The sequence below is a fragment of the Strix aluco genome, chromosome 4, assembly GCF_031877795.1.
Source record: "Strix aluco isolate bStrAlu1 chromosome 4, bStrAlu1.hap1, whole genome shotgun sequence".
Lineage (NCBI taxonomy): Eukaryota > Metazoa > Chordata > Aves > Strigiformes > Strigidae > Strix > Strix aluco.
The window spans coordinates 78487546-78510371 of NC_133934.1; the positions used below are offsets into that span (position 1 = coordinate 78487546).

General features: G+C 40.7%; 1 protein-coding gene across 2 annotated transcripts in view; it reads right to left on the bottom strand.

The window, feature by feature from the left end:
• Positions 1–18387, bottom strand: part of MGAT4D (MGAT4 family member D) — a 40811-nt gene extending 22424 nt beyond the window's left edge. For both annotated transcript variants that reach the window (XR_012623197.1, XM_074823702.1), the window contains exons 1-4: positions 18256–18387; positions 7187–7348; positions 3284–3424; positions 1255–1388 (exon numbers count right to left, since the gene is read on the bottom strand). Coding sequence is in view for 1 of the 2 variants with exons in the window: in XM_074823702.1 (XP_074679803.1) it covers positions 1255–1388; positions 3284–3424; positions 7187–7348; positions 18256–18346 (528 nt within the window). In the remaining variant the exon portion in view is untranslated. The remainder of the gene's footprint in view (positions 1–1254; positions 1389–3283; positions 3425–7186; positions 7349–18255) is intronic.
• Positions 18388–22826: the final 4439 nt, after the last annotated feature.

The window sequence follows — 22826 nt, forward strand, 5'->3', positions numbered from 1 at the left end:
CACAATCAACCTGCTCTAATTTACTGCATGGCTGAAAAATGGAAGCTGCAAGAACGTGACTCTGGGGATGGGAGAACGGGGAGAGGCTGATTCTTACAACAGCAGTTTAATCCTAAATTGGCTGAAATGGACTATTACTACAACCAAGCTACTGTTTGTTAAAAGTGCCATGTTAGGACTGTCCACAGTGGGAAACTGTACTATTCAAAAGTTAACCCTTAAAAACTCAAAGAACTCTCTGAAGCCCTGTAATAAAAGGGTTATCAGAATGGCAGCTAGGCAAAGCTCATCATTGCCAGGGCTCCTCATTGGGAAACAGCAACTGTAAAAGAAGTTTGGGTCCTGAAAATTATGCTGAAGAGGAACTACAGCCAGTAAAATTGGGTCTATCTACTTACCATTGTGATCCAAACAGAAAAGTGGAAGTCATGACCTAACTTAATAAAGTGAACTATGCTCTGTTTGACAGTATTACAGCTGCAAAAGCTGCTCTAAGTGATGACTGAATGAAAAAAACAAACTGTTAATGAATACATGTATGAAATTTAATGTTGTTTATGGAAGGACAAAGAAATATGAAGAATAAATATGAAGTCTGAATAATTGCACGGTCTTTTTACCTGCAAGTAACTATCACTAGCTAATTCCCTTCTGTAGCTTTTTTCCAATGTGATAAAGACATTTTGGAATGAGAAAAAAAATCATTTACCCCTAACGTTTTACCATGAGCACTGCTTACTTTCCCAAACATGGAACTGTTCAAGTCTCTGAACAGTTTTCTTTTTCACAAGAAATGCCAATACACGTGCAGAAGGCAAGGCTCCAGCATGTCAAGGTACTTCGCAAGATATATAATATCAGAACAGCAGATAAATAATCTGAACTTTTGTTAGACTAAGTTTACTTTTTTCAAGTTCTATGGAACTTTTCTGTGGAGAATTTCCATTTCACTCCTGTAGAATACTTTACTTTCAGAGATAAATAATGAGACAAATGGTTTTATTTGAAAATCTGATTGCAACAACTGTGTTTGTAAATGTAATGAGACTTTTTATCCTTCAATTGTCTGAGTTACATGGTTTTTTCCACATATAAACACTGAAGGACTAACTGCTCACTATCTCCTCCAGCCCTGAAGAAATCCCTCCCAAAAGCCTAGCTAAGAGGATTTTGCTGTCTCTCCTACACTATTACACGAAGACATAAATCTCCATATTGTCTATCAGCATACTGCACTTTTCCATGCAAACTTACCTCTGCTACAAAGATGATTATTACACAGTCGTTCTTTTGCTCTTCAGAAAATTCGTACAGTAAGGAATGCAGTGTATTAATTAGATAATGTTGCTTTTCCCTTTTCACAGTAGGAATACCCATCACCAGTGAGACTGCAAAGAAAGAAGTCCAGAAGTCACGTAATTTTAAGCCAGGTAAAGGGAAACTGAAATTACATTTTAATTTTGATTTGATGTGACCGTGAGACTTGGTGACAGTTAATATTCCTATAGCACTGTGACAGCATTTGCTTTACTACCTGGAAGGAGAGATGCCTCCAGCTAAGTTTAGGTTAGAGGCACCTGTGTCTGTGTTATAAGCACCAGGTCTAGACTGTGTAGACTGTCAGCATTTGAGAACTTGGAGATATTACTCCCTCTGGCAAACACATAGGGATCTGCTATTGACTTTCAAAAGTGGATATTGCAAAATAAGCGCTAGCTCTTGGAATGGAGATCTGAGTAGTAGGAGTTAAACCAACACTGCTTTAGTGAGTCAGTTCGCACAGGAAGTGAGCACTGTGTATCTCAGAAAGGAATCCCACTCAAAAATCTTCCTAAGCAGTTTAATTGATAGGAAACAATGACTCTCAGCATAATCAATAATAAGAAGAAAGGAACTTAGACATTGTCGTTATTAAGAAGAAAGGAACTGAAATAGTCTCTGGCAAAGACTCCACTAGTAGCAAACCTGTGCTGTATCACATCATGAGACTGTAAGCAGGACGTCTTTTTTCATTGGTATGGGCATTACCTAAATCAGTGACCTAATATAGCTCAGTAAACCTGTGGAATTCTTAGTCCTTGCATAAGATTTCTATTCACCAAAGCCTCGTGAGGCTGGTAAAGAAGCAGCAGATTTTGAAGGAAAGGAGTAGGTGCAGTTAGTGACTTGCTCCAACTTCATGATCTGTGCCAGCGTCAGCTCAAAAATGTCGAAGTTCCAAGGTTCCTTCCCAGCACATAACCTGCTGAACCACTGGGGTTTTGTTTGGTTTTACATGCTGAAGGTCAATCTGTACTTGTTAAACTGCAGTCTTGCTATTGTGACTTTCATGTACAAATAAATAAAAATCAAACATGGAGCGTTCTTTCATTAGTTATTTTTTTTCTGCCCTTTTTTTCCCACCCTTGCCTGTGAATGTATCTGGTCTTCTGAGGGTCTTTTCCAAATCATTTTGCTGACAGCTTCTGGTCTTTCACAGACTGACACTGATCTATGGGCACTCCAGTGAGAACTACAGCACTAGATCACATCGCTACAACTGCACCTGCTGATGAGAAGACTGTAGAAAATTATCGGTTGTCATGGGCATGGCCAAGTTGGTTTTTTAGTTAAATCAAAAGTGCTGCCAATGTTTATATAAAATCACCCTAGAGAAAAGTCAAAATTTCAACAAAATACAAGACCCAGCAAAATGGTTGACTAGTTCCTTGTTTGCTTACAGATTGTGAATGCTCTTTTTACCTATAACATGGCAGTTAGGAGAGATGTAACTATCATTTGTATTATAGTTCTCTAGAATTCATTATGATTTGTGCAGGTGTCAGCTGATTTCTCCTGTGGATGAAAAAGTTACACTGAAGATTTATTACTATCCTTTAAATGCCCACATCACTTTTCCATTTGTTTCTGACTTTAGCAAACTGAGTGCATTATAAATTGTCCTCAGCTTCTTTATTCATAGTAATTTTTGAGGAAAAAAAGACAGTTAATGCATCTTAGTCATATGACTATATGACTAAAACAGAAAATAATATTGTTTTTCAATTATGACTATTTTTTGTTGATATTTGAAAAAGTTTATCAGAATATTTTGGGGTAAAGACTTGAAACTGGAATGGGCGTGGTAAAAGTGCTTTTGCCATCCCCATTAAAATTTATTCAGTTTGGCAACATTATAAAGTTTAGGGAGAAAACCCACTCCGAACTTTGAGTATGCTTCATTGCTAGAACTTAATGCAAAGTATAAACATATAGAAAATATAAGCCAAACTTTATTTCCTACCTCCAGTTCTCTGTTGCCCAAAAATAACATTTGGAAAAATGGCATCTTCATACTCTCGAAGGTGAGGTAGATAGTAGTACATGTTTGTAAGATGCACAGGGAGTTTTCCGGTGAGGTTTAACCCTTTCCACTTCATATCATCTTAAAGAAACAACAAACCCACATACACACGTAAATTAAAAAGCCAGCATTGAAGCCTATTACTTGAACTGTTTTTCTCAACTGAATGTTAGCAATTACCACACACAATGTTACTCAGTCAGAACGATTCCCCAGAAGTGATTGCATGTCATATATATTACCCTCCTGTGGCAATAATCTGAGAATCGCCCAGTACAAGCTCCCCACCCAGGCGGCAGTGCAGAGCTCCAAACCTGAACGTCCTGGGAGCTCCACCTGCATTTCCCTGTGCTTGAACAGTTGCAGGATGGAGCCATCTGAAACACACCAAGAGGTTATTTTAAAAGCAGCAGGAAAAAAAATGGTTTGGATTTTGCCCAGTTCGCAAGGAACTTTTTAAATGAAAAGAAACACAGATTCTGATTAATAGCTTTCTTAATTATGTAACAAACTTAAATGCTTTCCCCAAAATGTAACACATGGTGGTTTTCATGGCTCAAACAGAAGTTCTCAGGTTATATAAAGCTCTATGGCAAAAAGGACAGCTAGATCCAGGCCTTTACAAACTATTAGAGAAACAAAAGACTGTAGTAGTTAAGAGGAAAGTAGGGAATCATAGACTCATAGAATCATAGAATCATTCAGGTTGGAAAAGACCCTTGGGATCATCGAGTCCAACCATCAGCCCTACTCTACAAAGTTCTCCCCTACACCATATCCCCTAACATCTCATCTAAACGACCCTTAAACACATCCAGGGATGGTGACTCCACCACCTCCCTGAGCAGCCTGTTCCACTGTCTGACCATTCTTTCTGTGAAAAATTTTTTCCTAATATTTGGTTTTTCTTTACTAGTTTAAATAAAGACAAAAATAATAAGAATATTTATTCATGTTGAAATAACTCAAATGTGACCTTATAAAAATAATCCTATTTTTTAAAATAAGCAATATAAAAACCAGATACCATTAATTTACTAATTTATCTTCCCTGATATAAACAATCCTGAATGTTCCAGTGGTGGTAAAAATTCTTCAAAATAAATTTAATAAAAACTCGAACAACTTAATTCTAAAATCGTTATAAAATCGATTATAAGCTTGCAAAAAACCGTAATTGTGCATAATGTAAGATACTAATGGGGGCACAGATGATATGCACCATGCAATTTTAAAAAAGGTATTTGAATGGATTAAAATGAAGACTACATTTACAAAGAATAGCAAGTGGACTTTCTAATATTTAAGAAAACTGCTTGGAAAAAACCTGAAGATCATTCCAGACTTTATTTACCAGTTGTCTAAAGGCTTAAATCTTGCTTTACTGACACAGGTGGCATATGCCTCTCATATCAGAATTCTGTCTGTCATTCTCTGTTGCTGAATTTTTCTATACCCTACTAGCTACCTACAATGTGTATGTCTTTTTGCTCTGAAAGAAAAATAAAGCTCCTATGAGTTTATCTAAGGTAATTCATACTTCAGTGGGTGCCTCCTCCAGACACTTTATCAGTTGTGCAAAGAGCCTGTGCTAGGGCACTTCATGATATCAGAACACCACCTCAATTAGTTTTAGCCAACAAAATCACGTTAACAGCCTTCAGAGCTGCAGGAAACTTGAAAACTCACAGTTTCACCGTCAGAAAAGCAACAGAAACTTTATTGACTTAGATGGAAAGTTATTTTTCCTAAGAAATGCAATTAAGATAACTCCCCAAATTTACCACCCTTCAAAGTTAGTTTAAAAAGTCTTACAAAGGACCACCATCAGCTTTATTCACTCAGCTTAGATCAATGAAGACAGAGGCTTACTGAATGGGCACTATGTTTCAAGTTTTTCAACTTCCAGAAGATATTCCCACTAAAAACTATGACTCGACAGAGATTCCCCACTCTACAGAAAACAGTTTTTATAAAAAAACCCACAAACATACAAATATATATATATCTCTCTCTCCAGACATTTGTGTATGAAAGAGACCCCCCCAACTCCTCCCACTCCATTTTGCCATTAAATATACTGGAATTTTGCTGCATAGAAACTTTGGGGTTTTTTAAACCACCTTCATAACTTTTCAAGAACTTTTCATTTTTATTTGGAAGTAGTACCTATCAAGGGTTGGGCAAGGGACTTGAGTTGTATTGCGTACAATAAACCTTTTCATTTTTGTTGTAGAATAAAACTTGGCTGGAATGGGGACCAGAAAGGTAAGTAAAAATAAAAGGAAAACTATTCAGTGATTTTAAGAAATTTCTGCTTTGAATCCTGTGAATTGTCAGCTTTAATATTTTCTGATATTCATCTGGCTCCAATAAGAACGAAGAGCAGAGGGAAGGGGGACTCACACTCTCCTCTACTGCTATTATGTGCATTAGGCAGTAACTCTTTGTCAGCCGTATGTGGGGCTGGTGGTAGCTGACAACACGGTCTCTATTCTAAAGCTTGTAAGACCACAACCCTGCCAACACTCAAGCATTTGTTTATATGCGTCTGAACAGTCCCACTGAACTAATATTGAATAAATAGACAAAAAGAGGTGGGGAAGAACAGGGTAAGAAATGAAGCTGACTACACAAAGCAAGAATGCACCTTGTTCCTGGTAACAGTCCTGATTAATTCCCTATTTTAATCTGATACCAGTCTGCTCTACTGAATGCAAATAAGGATTTTTAAAAAGTAGTTTTCAGTAGCATGCAGACTCATTTTGATGTCGGGGTGTGTTGTGGAATGCTTCCAGCACAGAGATGCCCCTTCTAGTTTTCCTCCTCTCCCCAGAAAAGTAGCTCTTCCAATCTGAACAGGGAGCAAGGCACGTCCTGCACTACTACATCATTTCTTTTAGGGCACAGAACCAAACCGTCTAATTTATATGCAACCACAGTGTGCAGATAAATGGGGATGTACAACAGTCTGTAAGGCAAGGATCTAATATATTTTTAAATAAATAAGTTTAATTAAACAATGAGAAGAAGCCAGATCACTGAACTTCACTGCATATTGGTGTCCCTCTTAGAAAAAAAAAAAAAAAAAGGCAGAGAAATCCCCCCTCAAAGGTTTTCTTTTAACTGGCATCACTTACAAGCATTCACATTTCCTTCAGATTATTAACACACTACTTGCAAGATAAAAATAAAATCTAGAGGAAACATTCTTAGGCTGTATCTAACCAGCAAGACCTCATGGGGCTTCTCAACTCCTGGGTTCAGGCAAGCAGCTGGCTGCATGTGGTGTGGGTGCTGAGGTGAGACTGCACACCCTCCACGTGCACCTTGGTGCCTGGGGTCCGCTGGCAGGATGGCAGAACACTCATGGCCAAAACATCCCCCCGCAAAAAGTCACTCCACCTGGGCAGGAGGAGGACCAGGGCTGTGGAACACCTGAGGAGGTGCACCTGCCTCCCAGGGTAGACACAGCCCTAGTATTTATCAGGGTGTGGTGGCATAGTAAAAGCTGGTAAAAATAGCTTATTCAGTGCTCTGTAGTTGGCAGCAAAAGAGGGATAAGCACTGTAAGAAACTCGATTAGCCATATCTACAGCTTTGCAACTACGACACCACTGCAGTCTATTGTGTCCCTTTTTTTTTCCTCTCCTTAGTTTAGTTACTAACCAATCCTATTTAAAGAGAGTCTACAGATTACTTCCTCACCCTTTTTTAAATGTAGAAACTTCTACCTAATGCTAATAGAATCAAACCAATGATTTTTCTCCCTATGCCAGTGATAAAGAAATGAGCACATAAAACTTTGAACCGTTAACACAGTACATTTTTATACAGACAAACCTGTATAATTTGTTGTCGAGTTCATTCTTTTTGCAACTACATGTTTAATTTCATCTAGGGCATGGCTCAGTTCCTCTGATCTTTTTTTATTTTCCTTTTCAGCATACAATAGTCTTTGCCGAAGTTCCAGAAACTGGCTTTGGTACATGTCAAAGTCATTTCCTGCAATAAGAACATAATTTCAAAGAGGTGAATTATATGATGGAATAAAGAGAAAGTTTAAGAACAGGAGATGGTCCAGAAGAAGACATGACCAGAAGTGTATAAACATTAATAAAAGAGGCTGCTCAAAGCTTACTCATGGAATAAAGAAGTCTGGGAGAGTATTAAGCAGCAGAGTTTAGGGAGCACAGCTGGGTAGAGGCTTGCAATTCAAGACAAGAACAAGAACATGACACCCATAATAAGGCAAAAGTCAGTGAAAGATTATGAGTTGCACAGGAAGGTGATGTCCAGTAAAGCCAACAACATTTTCCACTAAGTGCTAAATCTTGATGACCCTTGTCACATTGAAGAGTGTAATTATGCAATGGTTTTCCTTTTGTATAAAACACTATTCAGATTAAAATACAGATATTAAGGTATTCAGTCTTCACCTATGAGTGAAAGAGTGCCTGGATTATATTAAGAACTATTAATAAAGATGGTTATTTGAACTCCCAGATATATTTAATTAGATAACAACTGAAACTACGCTCTGATTGAGGAATACCTTCATAATATATAGTCCACCTTTGAGGAATTACTCTACAATCCTACCAATATCAGAAACACTGTACTCTCAGCCACGGTCATCAGACACCTCTGCTGTTCTGCATAGTATTCTCCGATAATGTCAATGTCATGTTCACAGAAGATCCACTTTCCTAAGAAGCATGTACTGTCAGAACTTCTCAGTTATCACAGATGATAAACACGACTCATACCTGTCAGCGCCTCCACTGCCTCATCGCCACGTGAACACAAGATTATTAGACTTATTAAAATTAATATAAGGCAACACTTCAATAATGTCACTCACTTTGCAATAGGAAGTAAAGAAAGTAGAGGGCAGAAGGGGACTTCTACTTGATTTTAAAATGTTTTACAATACTGCTTTTTAAATTTTATTTTATTTTTTAATTTAAATGCTGTTATTTAGACACTTCTCCCATTCTATATGTGGGCTGTGCTGAGTCCCATCCTTGGCAAGACTCATTTTCTAGGATTCACCATTGTGCCTCGGGAATAGTGAATTCCCAGGGATTCTAGCCTGTAAAAGAGACTAAGAGCAAAATGCGCAGGTAATACAAATTTGCGAGGCTTTGCAGAGGCGTTTCAAACTGGAATTAATTTGCAGTTTGGATAAATAGGGGGTTTTATTTGCAGTAAACACAAGTCCTTAATTTCATCAATAAATGTATGATCGGAAGACCCTGAAGTTTAAAACATCTAGGAAGAAAGTAGTTAGAAAAAAGACGTAAACATGCAATCTGTATTATTATTATTATTATTGGTCTCATTAAAAATTCAAAGTATGTTGAGTAAAATGCCCATAAAATTAATGTTTCCTAAAATTTTCTGACAGTCTTAAGAATGCTTTGACTTGCAAGAAAGGCATTCATATCTAGGAGTGCTCTGTACCATGCAGCTATGATTGTAAATTTAGCGTTGCTGAAGGGAGGGGAAAACTGGATTATTTCAGCAGTGTGCAACAAAGAAGTCCTACTTTACTGAAGTAGGTTTCTCTAAAAAATAATCAGAGAATAAACAAACAAACAAACAAATAAATAAATGGAAGGTCAAATGGGGAAAGAGACGGGGACTCCATCTTTCAACAACTACAGGGGAAAAGTTAAAATATGTTTCCAACACAAATCCATCATGAGGCATCAGGCTACAGAGCTAGAACCCCAAACAAGCTAAATTATTGGAGCACCTAAGGAGAGCCCTTTCATCTAGGAATACACTTTCTTGTCTTATGCTTTTCTTTCACAGCTGTGTTTCCAGTGCCATAATCCAACCTCTAGGTTTTTGCTTTAGAATGTATTCGAATAAAATGGAAACAGAAGTTTTAAGCTGATGTAGGTGACTTAGAGACATTAATCCTATTGTTTTCATAGCAAGAAAGTGATTCCAAATAGAGCATCAATACATGTAAACACGGTGGAGATTTATCTTGCAATTCCAAGACAAATTCAGAGGTAAAAACTCAAGACACAGTAATGGATGTGCATTTTTCTTTAAATTCCAATTGCCTTTATTAGGAGCTCGATAGCATCAAGCTCCAAGAAAAAGTGGAGGTTTAACCTGCAGTAAAGTTCCACATGCTCCTCGGAAGATGCAAACAACAAAGCGCAAGTCCAAAATCTTAGGATAAATACATGCTATCACTAGATGCAATTTACTGCTCTGGAAAGGGAATCAATCATTTTGTAATGGAGGTGTTTTGTAATTAAATGCTGGAAAGCATTGTTCCGTTGACATTTCCAGTGCTGTAATAGCGTAAGATTTTGCTAAACCAGACTAAAATTGCCCTCAGTACAGCTATATTATAGGAGGAATCAGTAAAAAAATTGCAGATGAATGACAACATTGTAGTCCCTCTCTTTACAATTCTTTCAGTTATCCAGTGTCAGTGTGACTCAAAACTACCGGTGTCACTACGGGGCTGACATTTTGGCAAGCACCAAGTAATTGTAGTTTTATTTGCTTAACTTACAGGTGAGCCTCCAAAATGCCATAGATGCTTCCGGCAAATAAAAGGTCAATACTCAGCTATCACTGAGTACACCCAAAGAAGCTGGCATTTGTAATCGGCCTTCCCTATTTCTTCAGGCTGGAAGAAGGGAACCACATTTTTGAATCTTTCAGAAGTGAAGCCTCTGTTCGGCTAGTAGAACAGGACTTAGTAATTGCTTATCACATTCGATTTTGACAGCTGGGGAAGCAAGGGTTTGACAAAAGGAACTCACCTTCGCGAAGAATGAGTTTGTTATTATAAACATATATAGTTCAAAACAGAACATGAAATGTTCTAAGTGTTATTAGAGCATATGTAAATGAGCAGTTTTAACTATTAGTAAACCTTTGGCAAAAACTGTGTGTTTGGAAAGCAGTACTGAACTTTTTGTATTTTACTGTGCAATAAGGTACTGTCATGAACAGTATTTATTACTGATATAATTGCAGCAAGATAGGAAGATCTAATTAGAAGCATTATGAAGCTAAATACTCTAAATATTTAAACGGTTATTAAGCTTAAATGGCTTTGTGTGTGTGGAAAGCGTTGCTCTTTAAGTATCTAAGGATCTACACAGAACTAAACCAGCTGCTTGCAATAGCTTGCTTGGAAAGCAGTAGACGGGACATTTTCACACGCACAGCTCACTCTGGCTAGGAGGGCCAGGAGAAAGGAGCTTCGACTGTATCATGAAACAGTCTGTCCTCAGCGACAGCCTGACTTGGCAACATCTTGTCTACCAGTGGTTCTATCAGCAATGGGGAGAGTCAGGATAAAACCGGAAAATAGTGAGATGAGGACCTATGGCAAAACTACAAAAAGTGAATGAAGGTAAAGGCTTCTTTCCCCCTTGGTGAGCTGAAGGTGAATCACTCTACTGGGCTAAGGAAACCCTACTAGGAAATGTCAATGGGGTTACGCTGGCTACAAGCCAGGGGAGAAAAAAAAAAAACCAACCACCAACCAGGCACAGTGATAGCACTCAAAGCTTCTGCAATGCATTTTCACAGCCTTTCTTCTGACTGCTGTCATATATACTTATGGCTACTGTAATTCTAAGATGGCAACACTTAAAATGGTTTTAAATGCAATCTGTTGTGTTGTCTCCTAATAGATACATATATATAACTTTCTGCAGCGGAAACTGAAACTGTTTAGAAACAATACTAATCTCTAAAGCAAATTACTAATTCTGAAAGTCAAACGATTATTTATCTTAGCTCCACGCACGCATACTTCCTATCATCATAAATGCTTCCAGTTGTATTAACAGTTGATTTCTGGCAATATCTAAGAGCTGTGGAACAATTCATCGCTATCTCCTCCTAGCATTCAAAGAAAAAAGTGGGAGTGATAGAAAGGAGGGAAGAAAACACCCCAAAGTCTAGCAGCAACTCTTGTTCCTATTTCTTGATTACAGTTACACTGTTTATCGTACCTAAAGCTTTTAGAAACTGAATTTTGGTTAATGCTCTCACACTAACTGCAAAAGATCTTGTCATACTCCGCACTTGGAACCACTGCTCACTGTTCAGGTTAATGAAGCATATTAAGCCACTGAGGCATGCATTGCACTAATAACTGTGGCGGTTTATTGTTTCCCGTAGCTGATCTAAAATAGAGAGACCTTTCTAAATCTTGTTACACGCTTTGCAAGCTCAGGTTTTGTTCTCTCAGAGTAAGGAAGAAAAACATATCCTCCAAACAATGTCTCCGTCTTAGTTCAGAACAGCCAGTTCTTACGCAAACACTTACATTCAACAATGTGCTAAAGTCCAAGGGTATTTAAGCACCTTTCCAAGTAAGGACACCTTTCTGAATTTGCACGTGGTCTTTAAATATTTTCTTTATAACATTACAGGACAGAATTATTTGTGTCTCCCAACAGGTTAGAGACAGCCAAGGAAAGCTACCATGAAGTCAGAAGCTGCTTCACCTGCACTGGGTACATTCACCCGTTATGCTTGATGTTCATCAAACTGGGGTAGCTTCAATTGTTGAGCTTTAAGCATGGGGCACAGCATGTCTTAATGCATATCTTAAATCTGCAGGACTCTCTGAAGTCAGTCAGTGCTCAGGTTGGTTTATTTTACACAGTTGAAAAGGGAATGTTAAGTGAACAGGTTAAGAAGCTTCTAATTGTTTCCACTCATCTGTCCTGTCCATGCTCTGATGGCAACTGGGCTGCAGGGCCTATTGCTATGGCTGATGGCAGAGGCTACGAGTAGGAGGAGGAAGACTACTTTCAATCAGGCACAATTTTCAGCCAGCTGGCTGAAACCTTTGCCCGGCTGTGACGCAGCAGTACCAAACGTGCAGGCTTGATAAGCCAACGCATGGGGCTTAACACGCAGCGAGGACTCTCTGACCGTCCTTTTATAGCTCTCTATGTAGGCGTCTGAGCGAGCAGAGGAGCCGGGCAGCAGTATGTTCTGCCTGTGCCTCTGCTCGTCTTTGACAGTATCCACAGCAGGAGCTTCCAGACGGTGGAGGCCAGCGGAGGGACGCGGTATTAACCCAGTGACATCAAAGAAAAGCAGCGTGCCAGCAATTTGGGGGGGAAGTTAGGGTTCCTCTGTGCCCCGACAGAGGATGTACTAGCAAGAGAATCAGAATCGCTTTCCAGTATTTAAATGAACAAACACCTTACAAAGTTAATGGCAGATCAAAGTTAATAACTAAATTTAAAAAACACATTCAATTGCATAATTAACATGGACTCACTGTTGGGTTTGGCATATAATACTTTTCACTGAACCATTTACATACTGTATCTAACTGAAAATAGATAAGCAAACTTGTTTCAAAGAAAATACAACTTAAGTTCTAATAATATTTTCTTAAACGTTGGCAAACAATCCTCATTTTAGATGTGAGTCTTTGCCTATATTAGAATGCAGTGAAAAGCGATCTTGAAACATTCAGTCACAACATCACTATGTAGGGAAGCAATAGTATAAAAATAAGTGGAAAAAAATATAAATTGAATGGATATTGCATGGTGTTTGCCCATAATTGGCATACTTTGGTTTTAATATAGTAATGTTAGTAACACGATACAGGTTCTTAATAGCAGTGGAAAATTCTGATTTGAATATGGCCTTTATCAGATAAATAAAAAGTACTCATTCACTTCAAGCAATGGTTATTGCTTCGTTCCAGTTAGTATTTTAAATATTTTTACTGTTCTGCCTGATGTAGCAACAATCGCTCATTTATACACACATTTAATTAAGTGCCGAGCCACTAACTAAAGTATTTCTGGATAAAACTGTGTTGGTCAAGACTCAGTGTGCAACATTAGGAAAGCGTGAAGGTCATATGTTTACACTTGTTTAAGTACAGGTTGTGATGACACACTGCACAGCAAACAAAGAGAGGTCTGAAATGTTCCCTATCCCTTTCTCTGCAAAACCCAACAGTAACTAGTCTCATTTTATACCTGAATCTTTATAGGATTTATGGCTCAATTCCTCTACTTTTGAGGACAAGGCAGCCACTATTTCACCTGAAGTAATTGCAAGAAGCAACAGACTCTTGGTTCAGTAAATTACACATCTAGAAGTCAGTAAAACTATGTAGTTTTTGTAAGTCTTGGATATGAATTTTGATATAAAATTTGGGATCAGTAAATACCAAGTCTTAAGTCCCATCTGAGGTTGTTACATGGGGTTTTTTTAACACCTAAATGCAGAACTATGCAAAGAAACTGAGTAAGCTGTCAGTGGACTGGAGAAATTCTTCCCTTACCACACTGTGGATTTCAGCCACATTGTGACCGCGTGTTGGGGCAAAACCTGGATGTGCAATAACCTCTGTGCTCTCAGTTCCACTGGAAGGAAACATATGCGGGAAGGCAAGGAAGGGAGATGTAGCCTACTGGAACAACTGGGAAAAATGGTGGTTAAACACAGCCTAACAGGCCTAGAGAAGGCAGGAAAATTGGTTTCTGCATATTCATAAATCTGGGTAAGCTGTATTGGCTGAAATGAGAATGGTGTAATTCAAGACTCCTTATCAAATCTGTCAATTTGCCACTATTTAACTGAAGCTCTGAGCCAGAGCGTGTCAGTTGGGTCTGGACAGGAAACGTGCAGAGAACTCCATCACAAATGGTAGAATGTCCTGGGGACCTACGCTCGGGTGCACAGCAGGAGCAGGGGTTGGCCAGCCGAAGCAAAGCATCACACCGTGGGCAGAAGATTATTGGAAATAAAAGAAATGCATAATCAGCTGTTTGGGCTAGCATGTGTGTTACCGTTTTTCAACCGCAAAAAAATTACTTTCGTCAGAAATACCTTTTTAACCCTTTGTACCCCTTTTCCTGATGAAAAGTTTTGTGAAATAATGAAAAATTTAATATGTTAAACAATTTGATAAACCTTAAGTATATTTCCGTGAATGCAATTAAGTGCAAACAGTTTCTCTCTTCTTCACCCCCCCTCAAAGTAATAACTAAAGTAACCCAGGTTTCACAATGTTTGACTCAACAGGCATATATTAACATGCTTAGGTCCTTGTGACATCGTATTTTAGTATCGTTTTCTCCTAACTTCCAGACAAAGCTTAGTTTTAATTTACTTGAATTAAGTATCCCACAAATTTAGGTGAAAAGGGCAGCAACATGTTCAAAGAGATCAAATCTTGTAACCCTTACAAGCAACATGAAGAAGTGCTGCCATGCAAGATAATCTGATTTACCTCACTGCTGTGGCTTCTAAAAAATTCATTGTTATTCAGCCAAGACACCAAAGTTTATCTTTATTCAGGAATAGTCTTTCCTCTGAAAAAGCTTTATGTAAGCTCATAGTGAGTTCATAATGCACTCCTGCCTTCTCCTTTACCGTTTTTGAAGATTTGCTACCTCCTTACATTTACTTTCATATTTTGGTATACCTGTGACATTTCTTGTTGATGAACATTTACATGGAAAACAGCAGCTAAAACTGTGTGAGAAAACCACTACATATATTGTGAGCTGTATTCCATAACCACAAATCTATATGAAGAGTATTTATATGAGAGCACATACTTTTCGTCAGGGGAATTAAGAAGTGGATTGTAACTCAGTTGCACAACAGCAGGAACATCCGCATCATCCTGACAACAGCCTTTCCTGTCCTCAGATGCAAACTGTTTGCTTCAGACAGGTTTTGCTTGGGGCCGGGGGAGGGACCAAAAAGCTCACAGCAAAGCCATGCAGGACGTAGAACAGGTATTGCTACAGCAGTCCATCTGATTACTTGCTAATAGCAGCCTGCCTTCGCAAGCACTCTAGAGGATGTTGAAGGAATCACCAGGCAAGTTTAGACAGACAGTGTCAGGTCTTGCTGAACATCTGGTGTTTACCTATTGCCTCTGTAATTACTTTTATCTCTTTTTTTTTTTCCCCCCCACAAAAGTATCAGCCTATTTAAAATTAAACATCTGCTTCTATCTGTAAAGCAATGGAAAAAATGACTATGAAAACATCTTTGTAAGGATAGTTAAAAATGCATATAGTATTATTGACAATAGCTGAAGTCTAGTGACTTTGGTAGATCCTGAACTTTCATTTTGAAGTGCATGAGTGATGCAGAAGCATCTTGCCTGCTATGCCGGTTCAAGTTACCCGTACTCAAGTCTCACAACTGCAAGTCAACACTCAGGCTGCAGTGAGCAGTTAGAAGCAGTACCAAACAGCCAATTATTTACTGCTGTCATTGACAGCAAACACATTTCAACCCAAATCTCTCAGGCTAGCTAGCTCCTTAGTATAAGGCGTTTAGAGGTCACTGGCTTAAGCTATTGATTTTTATTTGCACAGAAATCAGGACAGAGCCAACACCCGGTTTACACTTCAAGGTCTGAAAGGCTTTGAGACTGCAGAGAAACTGAACAATATTTTACAGGACTATTACATACTTTTCATATTAGGGAAGTACCTAAGACCAATAGTTTTGAGCTAGGATGCCCTGTCCTAGTTGTACAACAAACATCATTTGCAATCCCAACATCACTACAATCCAAAAAACAATAACTGGATAGAAACTGAAGGGAACACTACAGACTACTGCTGCTTAGCATGATACCCTGCAGCCAAAGATCAAGAGCAGCCTGAACGTTTTAATGGACAAAGCAGAGGAGGAAACTTGAAGTAAGTGGAGATTTAACAAATGTGTGGAAGAAAATGAGCCAGAGAAGAACATTTGATGAGTGAAAGAGATGGGAGCTGACAAGCTGAGACAGTACTTGACCTTCCAGTAACAGGTGGGGTAAGTGAAAAAGGCATTAGAAAAGCAAATAAACGTTGCAGTCTGAGGTGCGAGAAAAGTGGGGACTCCTGTAGCGCTCTAGGCATGTCAGTGGAAAGGCAAGTCCAGCAGCGCAGAAGGGAAGAAGAGAGGTTTAACTCCCAATGCTGCTCTCTCTGTGGAAAAAGGTAAAAACATAGGGCTGCTCCTGGGTTTTTCTGTATGGGTAGAAGGCTGCTTCTGTCTTCTAACACCACTCAGGAGCAAAGACTATCTTTTCCAGCCACGCAAACTCAACACAAAGCCATTCACCATGTGCTATTACCTCCTCCTTTAGTTACTAGTATCAACCCTTTATTTACGTGTTTGTGAGATTTACCAAGCTTAAGAGAGAACGTGTCTCTGAACACTACATATTTACATCTGTAATGGTTAAAAGTTTGTTATGAAAACAGGTGTTAATAATAATCATTAGGAAAATGATACCATCTGAAAGGAATTAGTTACTCTGTTTACTGCGGAGGAGGAGACAACTGCGGAAAGAGAAAAGTTAAAACAACACATATACATATATACCACAACACATTACCCTTCTGCCCCAAGAAAACCCAACAAAACTACTCCAAAGCAAAACACCCCAGCACGGAATGTGAGCAGCAAAAGGACAAAAAAGAAAGCAGAGTGAAAATGGAATTTCAGCAACGAGGAGTCACAAAATACAAGTCACAAGATAACATGGTGATAGGGGTGGTAACTGTGGATGGGACAAATGCTTTCATTCTATCATCTCTCGGATCTCAGTTTCTTGAGACACACCCTGCTTGTACTTCTGTTTCTCCTTCCCCGATCCTAGCAGGACTGCCCCTGAGAAACGTGTCAGGTGTTGCAAGATAACCAACCATACAGCTGCCAAGAAACGATAAAGGCAGGAGGATCAGCACTGTCTTGGCTCTGTTCTGTATTCCGTCGTGGGGCCAAGATCTCTCTATTGCCACTTCTATTTGTTACGAAAACAATTAATATAAATAAACTATCAGCAACTTGGAGTTCTGCATTCATCCCAGAAATTACTAATTGGTTTATTCTAATTCTTCTGCATCTATAAAACCTTTTGTAAAGGTGTATATAGGAAGCACTCCAAGATCCACCCTCTCTCCCTCACCCCAAAGCCACCTAACGAGCCACATCTGCAGGCCTCAGAGGTACTATTTGGAGAGACCTTCTAATTTATTTTCGGAAAATAGCATCAGTTTTATCTTTCCTATGTAGGCTCAGAGAATCTTAGACATGGCTTTCCGTAGATCTATCCAACATGTACCACCTACATAGCCTATTAAAAAGATATGATGTAATTTTAACGTTTATAAATAAAAATATAAAAACTCAGGTACTTTATCTCTGGATTGAACACTGGTTCTGGGGCTGGAAACACACACGTGAAAAAGCGACTGTACGTGAAGCACAAATACAGCTGCAGAATGGATAATGCTACTTTGTCCTCCCCGAGTAATATTCGAAGCACTTCAGAAGTGACAGCCACAGCAATCACCTTTAGACTTGTTCTTTCCATCCCAAGGCAGGATGCTTGTTGGTAACATCTATTAAAATTGTTTATTAAATTTGTTTTAAATCGGACCGGTTTGACCCATGGATCCAATCCCGTAAGCTGTCACGCAAACTTGTAACTCGGTGCGTGGAAGGAATGACCCTGGTGGGGACCGGCGAGCCCCCCGCCCTCAGTCTTCCCCAGGGCCAACCTCCCACTCGCGCCCGGTTCCCCTTTACCCCCAGACACCCGCTGCCGTGAGACCCACTGGAGGCGCCGAGCAGGGGGGCAGCCCCCCGTCTCCCCCCCCAACAACCCCCGACCCGGGCGGCCGCGAAGCCGTTACCGACCCTCCTCCGGCGGGGCTCCGGGAGGGGAGGGGGCGACCCGATCTCCCCGCCGCTGGCCGGGATGGCCCCGCTCCCCCCCGGTACCGCTGCCCCGCCGTCGTCGGGAGGGGGAAGCCCAGCGCCTCCGTGGCCCCGACGGCTCGGGGCAGGGAGCCAAGCCGGTGCCGCCGTGCCACCCGCCCTTCTCCTCGCCCCCCGCGGCCGGTGCCCACTCCCACCTCGTCTCTCCGTCCACGCCGCGAACCACAGGAGTGGGAAGGCGGCGCCGAGGCACAGCGCCGTCAGGAACGGGCCGTGCCGGAGCCGCATCTCCCCGCGGGGCGCTGCCCCCCCCCTCCCTAGCGACTCCTCGCCCGGGGCAACTGCCGGCCGGGCGTGGCCGCGCCACCCTGCCCGCCCCTTGCGCCGAAAGGGGCCGGGGCAGCGAGGGAGGGGGGGAAGGCATGTCCCGGCCCCCCCACCCCGCTTCCCAGACTCGGGACCCGCTCCTCCCGCCAGCGGGCGTCCCCACCGGAGACATCACCCTGGTGTGACCGGGACCCCACGCCCATCCCCGCCGCTGAGCCCCCCCCGAAACCCCTCTTCCCTCCCGAGAAGCCCAGGCTGTGTTTTTACAGCACAACCGGCTCGGCTGGGCCCCGAGGCAGGTGCTGCTCCCCCCAAGTTATCAGGGTTTTGTTCATTTCAGGTGCGTTTGTTTGCGGGTAAGGTGGTGTCAGGAAGCCGAGCTGGAGTGGACGATTAATCCGTGCGTTTAGCACAGTCGGATGAAGAAACAAAGCTTTTCAGTTCATCTTTAAAGAAAAAGTAGGGAAAGCGGCTGCAAAATCTAACCCGGTGAAAGTCTAACGTACGCTGGCAAACGTATTTTCCTCCTGCCATCCCTCACGCAGGTGCCTTCCCTTTATGGCGGGCACACTCCTCTCCCTTTTCAGGTCCTCAGCAATCCGTAAGCAAACGAAAAAGTAGTCCCTCTATCGAATACATCTTCTAGAACATACTTTATAAAGGGAAGGGATAGCTTATTTACCATATGCCTCCGCATCACCGTTTCCCTCTCCAAGTTAAACTAAAAGCTCAAGGCACTGCTTCTCATGGAGGATCGACATAGACTTTGGCAAGTTTGCAGCAAAATAGAGATTTAGAACTAAGAGGGACAAATAAACATGAAATATCTCCCCTGTAATGAATGAAATGCCTTTTAATAATGAATAAAATGCCTTTTAATTGACTGGCTGGTGTTTTATCTGTTACAAAGCCAAAGTGAACATGTAAATGATGTGGTCAAGGGGGAGGGCTGCTGAAGATAAGAATAACAGAAATCTTAATACTTAATCTTTGCTTATTTTCAGACCCAGTAAGGAAAAAAAAAAAACCACCAACATCACATATTTCCAGAAACTAATAACAGGCTACACGTTGTACCAGGAACATCTGTGGACACAACCACTGAATGCATTAGATGTTAGTTATTAAGGCTGACTCTAAAGCAGACGCAGTTACTCAGCCACACTGAGCTGTGGTGAGCATGTACTTAATGCTGGCTTCTTAGACTAGCGCACTAACTTAAGATGAGGCAGTGCATTAACTGTTCCTCAAAAAAAAAGAAAATACTTAATCACTGAAAATGTCATTGTCCTGGTTTTGGCTCGGATAATTAATTTTTCTTCAGCTGGGAGGGGGCACAGCTGGAGCGCCAGACCCAAACTGGCCGATGGAGTATTCCATAGCATGTGACCGGGAAGGAGGGGGGTTTGCTCACGTTTCAGGGGCTGCAGCACCAGGCACCACGTGGGCAGCGGCACAGAGAGTAAAGTCTGCGGTCGAGCTGAACCTGGCCGAGATATCAGTCCCTGGGTATCAGTTGGCGGGTGGTGAGCAATCACATTGTACATTACCCATTTGTACTTCCCATTATTGTTTTATTACAATCACTAAACTGCTTTTTATCTCAACCTATGAGCCTCCCTTTATTTCTTCCCCATCCCCAGGCAGAGGGAGGGTGAGCGACCGGCTACATGGTGTTTGGCTGCTGGCCGAGTTCAAATCACAACAGTCGTGAACTTCCACTGCCTTGGGAGCTACTTTCAAATTGGCTGTCCTACTTGCTCCATGCTTTCTGAACACCTCCCTTGCAGGGCACTCTTCGTACGTTATTTCATATGCTCAAGAACTGTCTACAACTGGATTAAGATGGTTTATGTTTAGGGTTTTTTGAAGGGGCTTAAATTTTTCAGACCAGTTTTACTTCCCAGCAGAAGACTCTGCATTTCTGGCAAGCTGATCATCTTTAAAAATACTGTATATAGAGCATGTTGCTGAGTAACTGCTAATACTTCCACTAAACAAGTCACTCAATGGACTAGTTCCACCAAGGTGGCTTACCTGCAAGAAAGAGTTTCTAGACTTGCCCTTGTGCTTTGTAACTGAGTGTCTTTTCACCCTAAAATGATTGTCTCTCATTTTCGATACTGTTTTCACACATCTGTGTGTAAACAAGAGTAGAGATAAGAAAGATTAAAATAAATATTTGACAAACTACAGGCTCACGGGTGAAACAAGTAATGGATTCTTTTGCATGTGGGTTGCACTTATATTTTTGACTGTCCTAATATAATTTATTAATTGACTGAACAGGATCATAGAGAAGCATCTTGTGCAGTTCAAATACTAACATTTGTGTAAAATCAAACATGCTCACTGCTGGATGACTTGATTCCGTAAAGAAACCAATTAAGTCAAGTGTTCACACTTGCTTGTTATACACTGAGAGAGATGATGATGTTTGGAACCTAAACAGAAATTAATGCACCTGAAACTACTGGGTTCGGTATAATCACCCTTACCTCCTACCTTATTTACAGTAGATAAGTATCTTTTTACTAACAAGTCATAAAAGACTGTGAAAAATCTGTCAAAAATGCATGCTTTAATATTTTTTTAAATAAACAAATGTGATTGGTTACTTTAAAAGTTGGTTACTTTTACTTTAAAACACAGATATAAATAAAGAAAGCCTTGTATGAGCGAAATAAGTATAGACTAGATCAACGCATCTTTTAAACATTACAGAAGTGCTTTAAAACAAGACCTTAAACATTTTCAAGCTTACCTCAACAAGTCTGATTATAACACAGAGAAGTGTGGTGCAATGTATTGTCAACACCGGATACTCTACACATCAGTCCTGGAGACTGGAAGCAGAGAGAACTGGCTGAGAAAACAGCGATCGTGTACTGTGCATAATTCTTGTTACGGTAAAGTTCAAGACCCAAATAGGAAGTGGAACAAATTCCAAAATATGTGGTAGAAGAAGTTGCTTTGGTTCTTAACAATCCATACCAAAAGGAATCTCTATTTATAAATAACAGGGAAAAAAAATATTGATATGAAGCTATTTAATCAATCAAAAGTTGCAACGGAAAGTGAAACTCTTGAAGCAGTAGGAAGGTTTTATTTTGGTACACATCAACAAAAATCTCATCAGCTGCAAACTTCTCTCAGCGCTGTTTGCACAGACCCACGCTTTAAGGGTGCACCTGCTGGGCTTTCGAAGCAATTCCGGTAGCTCATGCTCCCAGTGAACTCTCTCAGAGCAATCCAGGCGTGGGCATAAAGACTGACAGCAAGGACCTGACCACCCTTCCATTTCTTCACGTTGTTACAGCTCCTCCGCCTTCCCAACATCAACAGCCCACCGCTGCTTGAAGCCAGGATTCTCCTGACGACGAGCTTTCAGCCTGGCTGTGTTTAAATACCGCCGCAGCAGCAGTGCTCTGCCAAATTGTCAGAGGAGAGGTGTAGCACAATCTTTTTTTCCCTGATCTGGATTATTTGCTCAGACTTGTTTCCCCTAGGTGGGAGCTGTAGCTTACCTAGGCCCTGCAACACAGACAAATTTCTTCCAGTTTCTTTTATCAGTTCTTAGGCACTGGATCTCTGATATTTTTTCAAGATATTTTCTGCAGTTTTTTTGGCTACCTTGGACAAACTTATATGCAGGTAACGTGATAGAACCATCATGCCATCCTGTCACCAAGTGAGAATACTTTTTAACAGAAAGAAATATTTTTTAGTTTATTTTCATCCAGTAGCACTCCGATGCTTTAAAAGTCAGATTACCCACTTAAGAAGTTACACTGAAAAAAATGACCACCTGCTGCCGCTTAACATGCACTACCTCTCCTCATATTTTTTGAGAGTAGGAATTGGATGAGCAAATAATTGAAATTCATGTATCAACAATTCCCCCGCATGAAACTCTGCACCCCTATCAGTGCAAAAATCCAAAGGGAGGATGCCAAAAGTGTTGGTCCACCCTCTGAAATTGTCTGTGGTACACCAGGCTACCAGACCTGCTGTGTGGCTTTTGATTCTGTGTAAAAGGTACTTCAATTTCCTCATATTAAAAAATGTATCAGAATCTGGTCAAGCAAGTCTGTCAGCTCCCTTTCAACCCTCCAAATTTAGCATACAATTTAGAGGAAAAGGAATTCCTTCTGCTGTCCTCAAAGGAACTGTTCCACCCGTGTTTACTGAAATAATCATTAATTATAACACAATGGAAGTACTGATCGGAACGAAATGGAACACTTGGGCTGAACCTCCGTTCAACAGTGGCAAAACAGGATCTAGGGCAAAGCACCCCGCCTTAAAAGCATCAAGCCCAACTAAATTCATAGCATCTTTCTGATTAGCGTTGCCTTCAGCTACAGCGGAGGCAAGAACAAGTCTTCGAGCACAGTTTGGTAAACACTTCAACAGGCACAAGCGACCCCAGGCTTTGCAA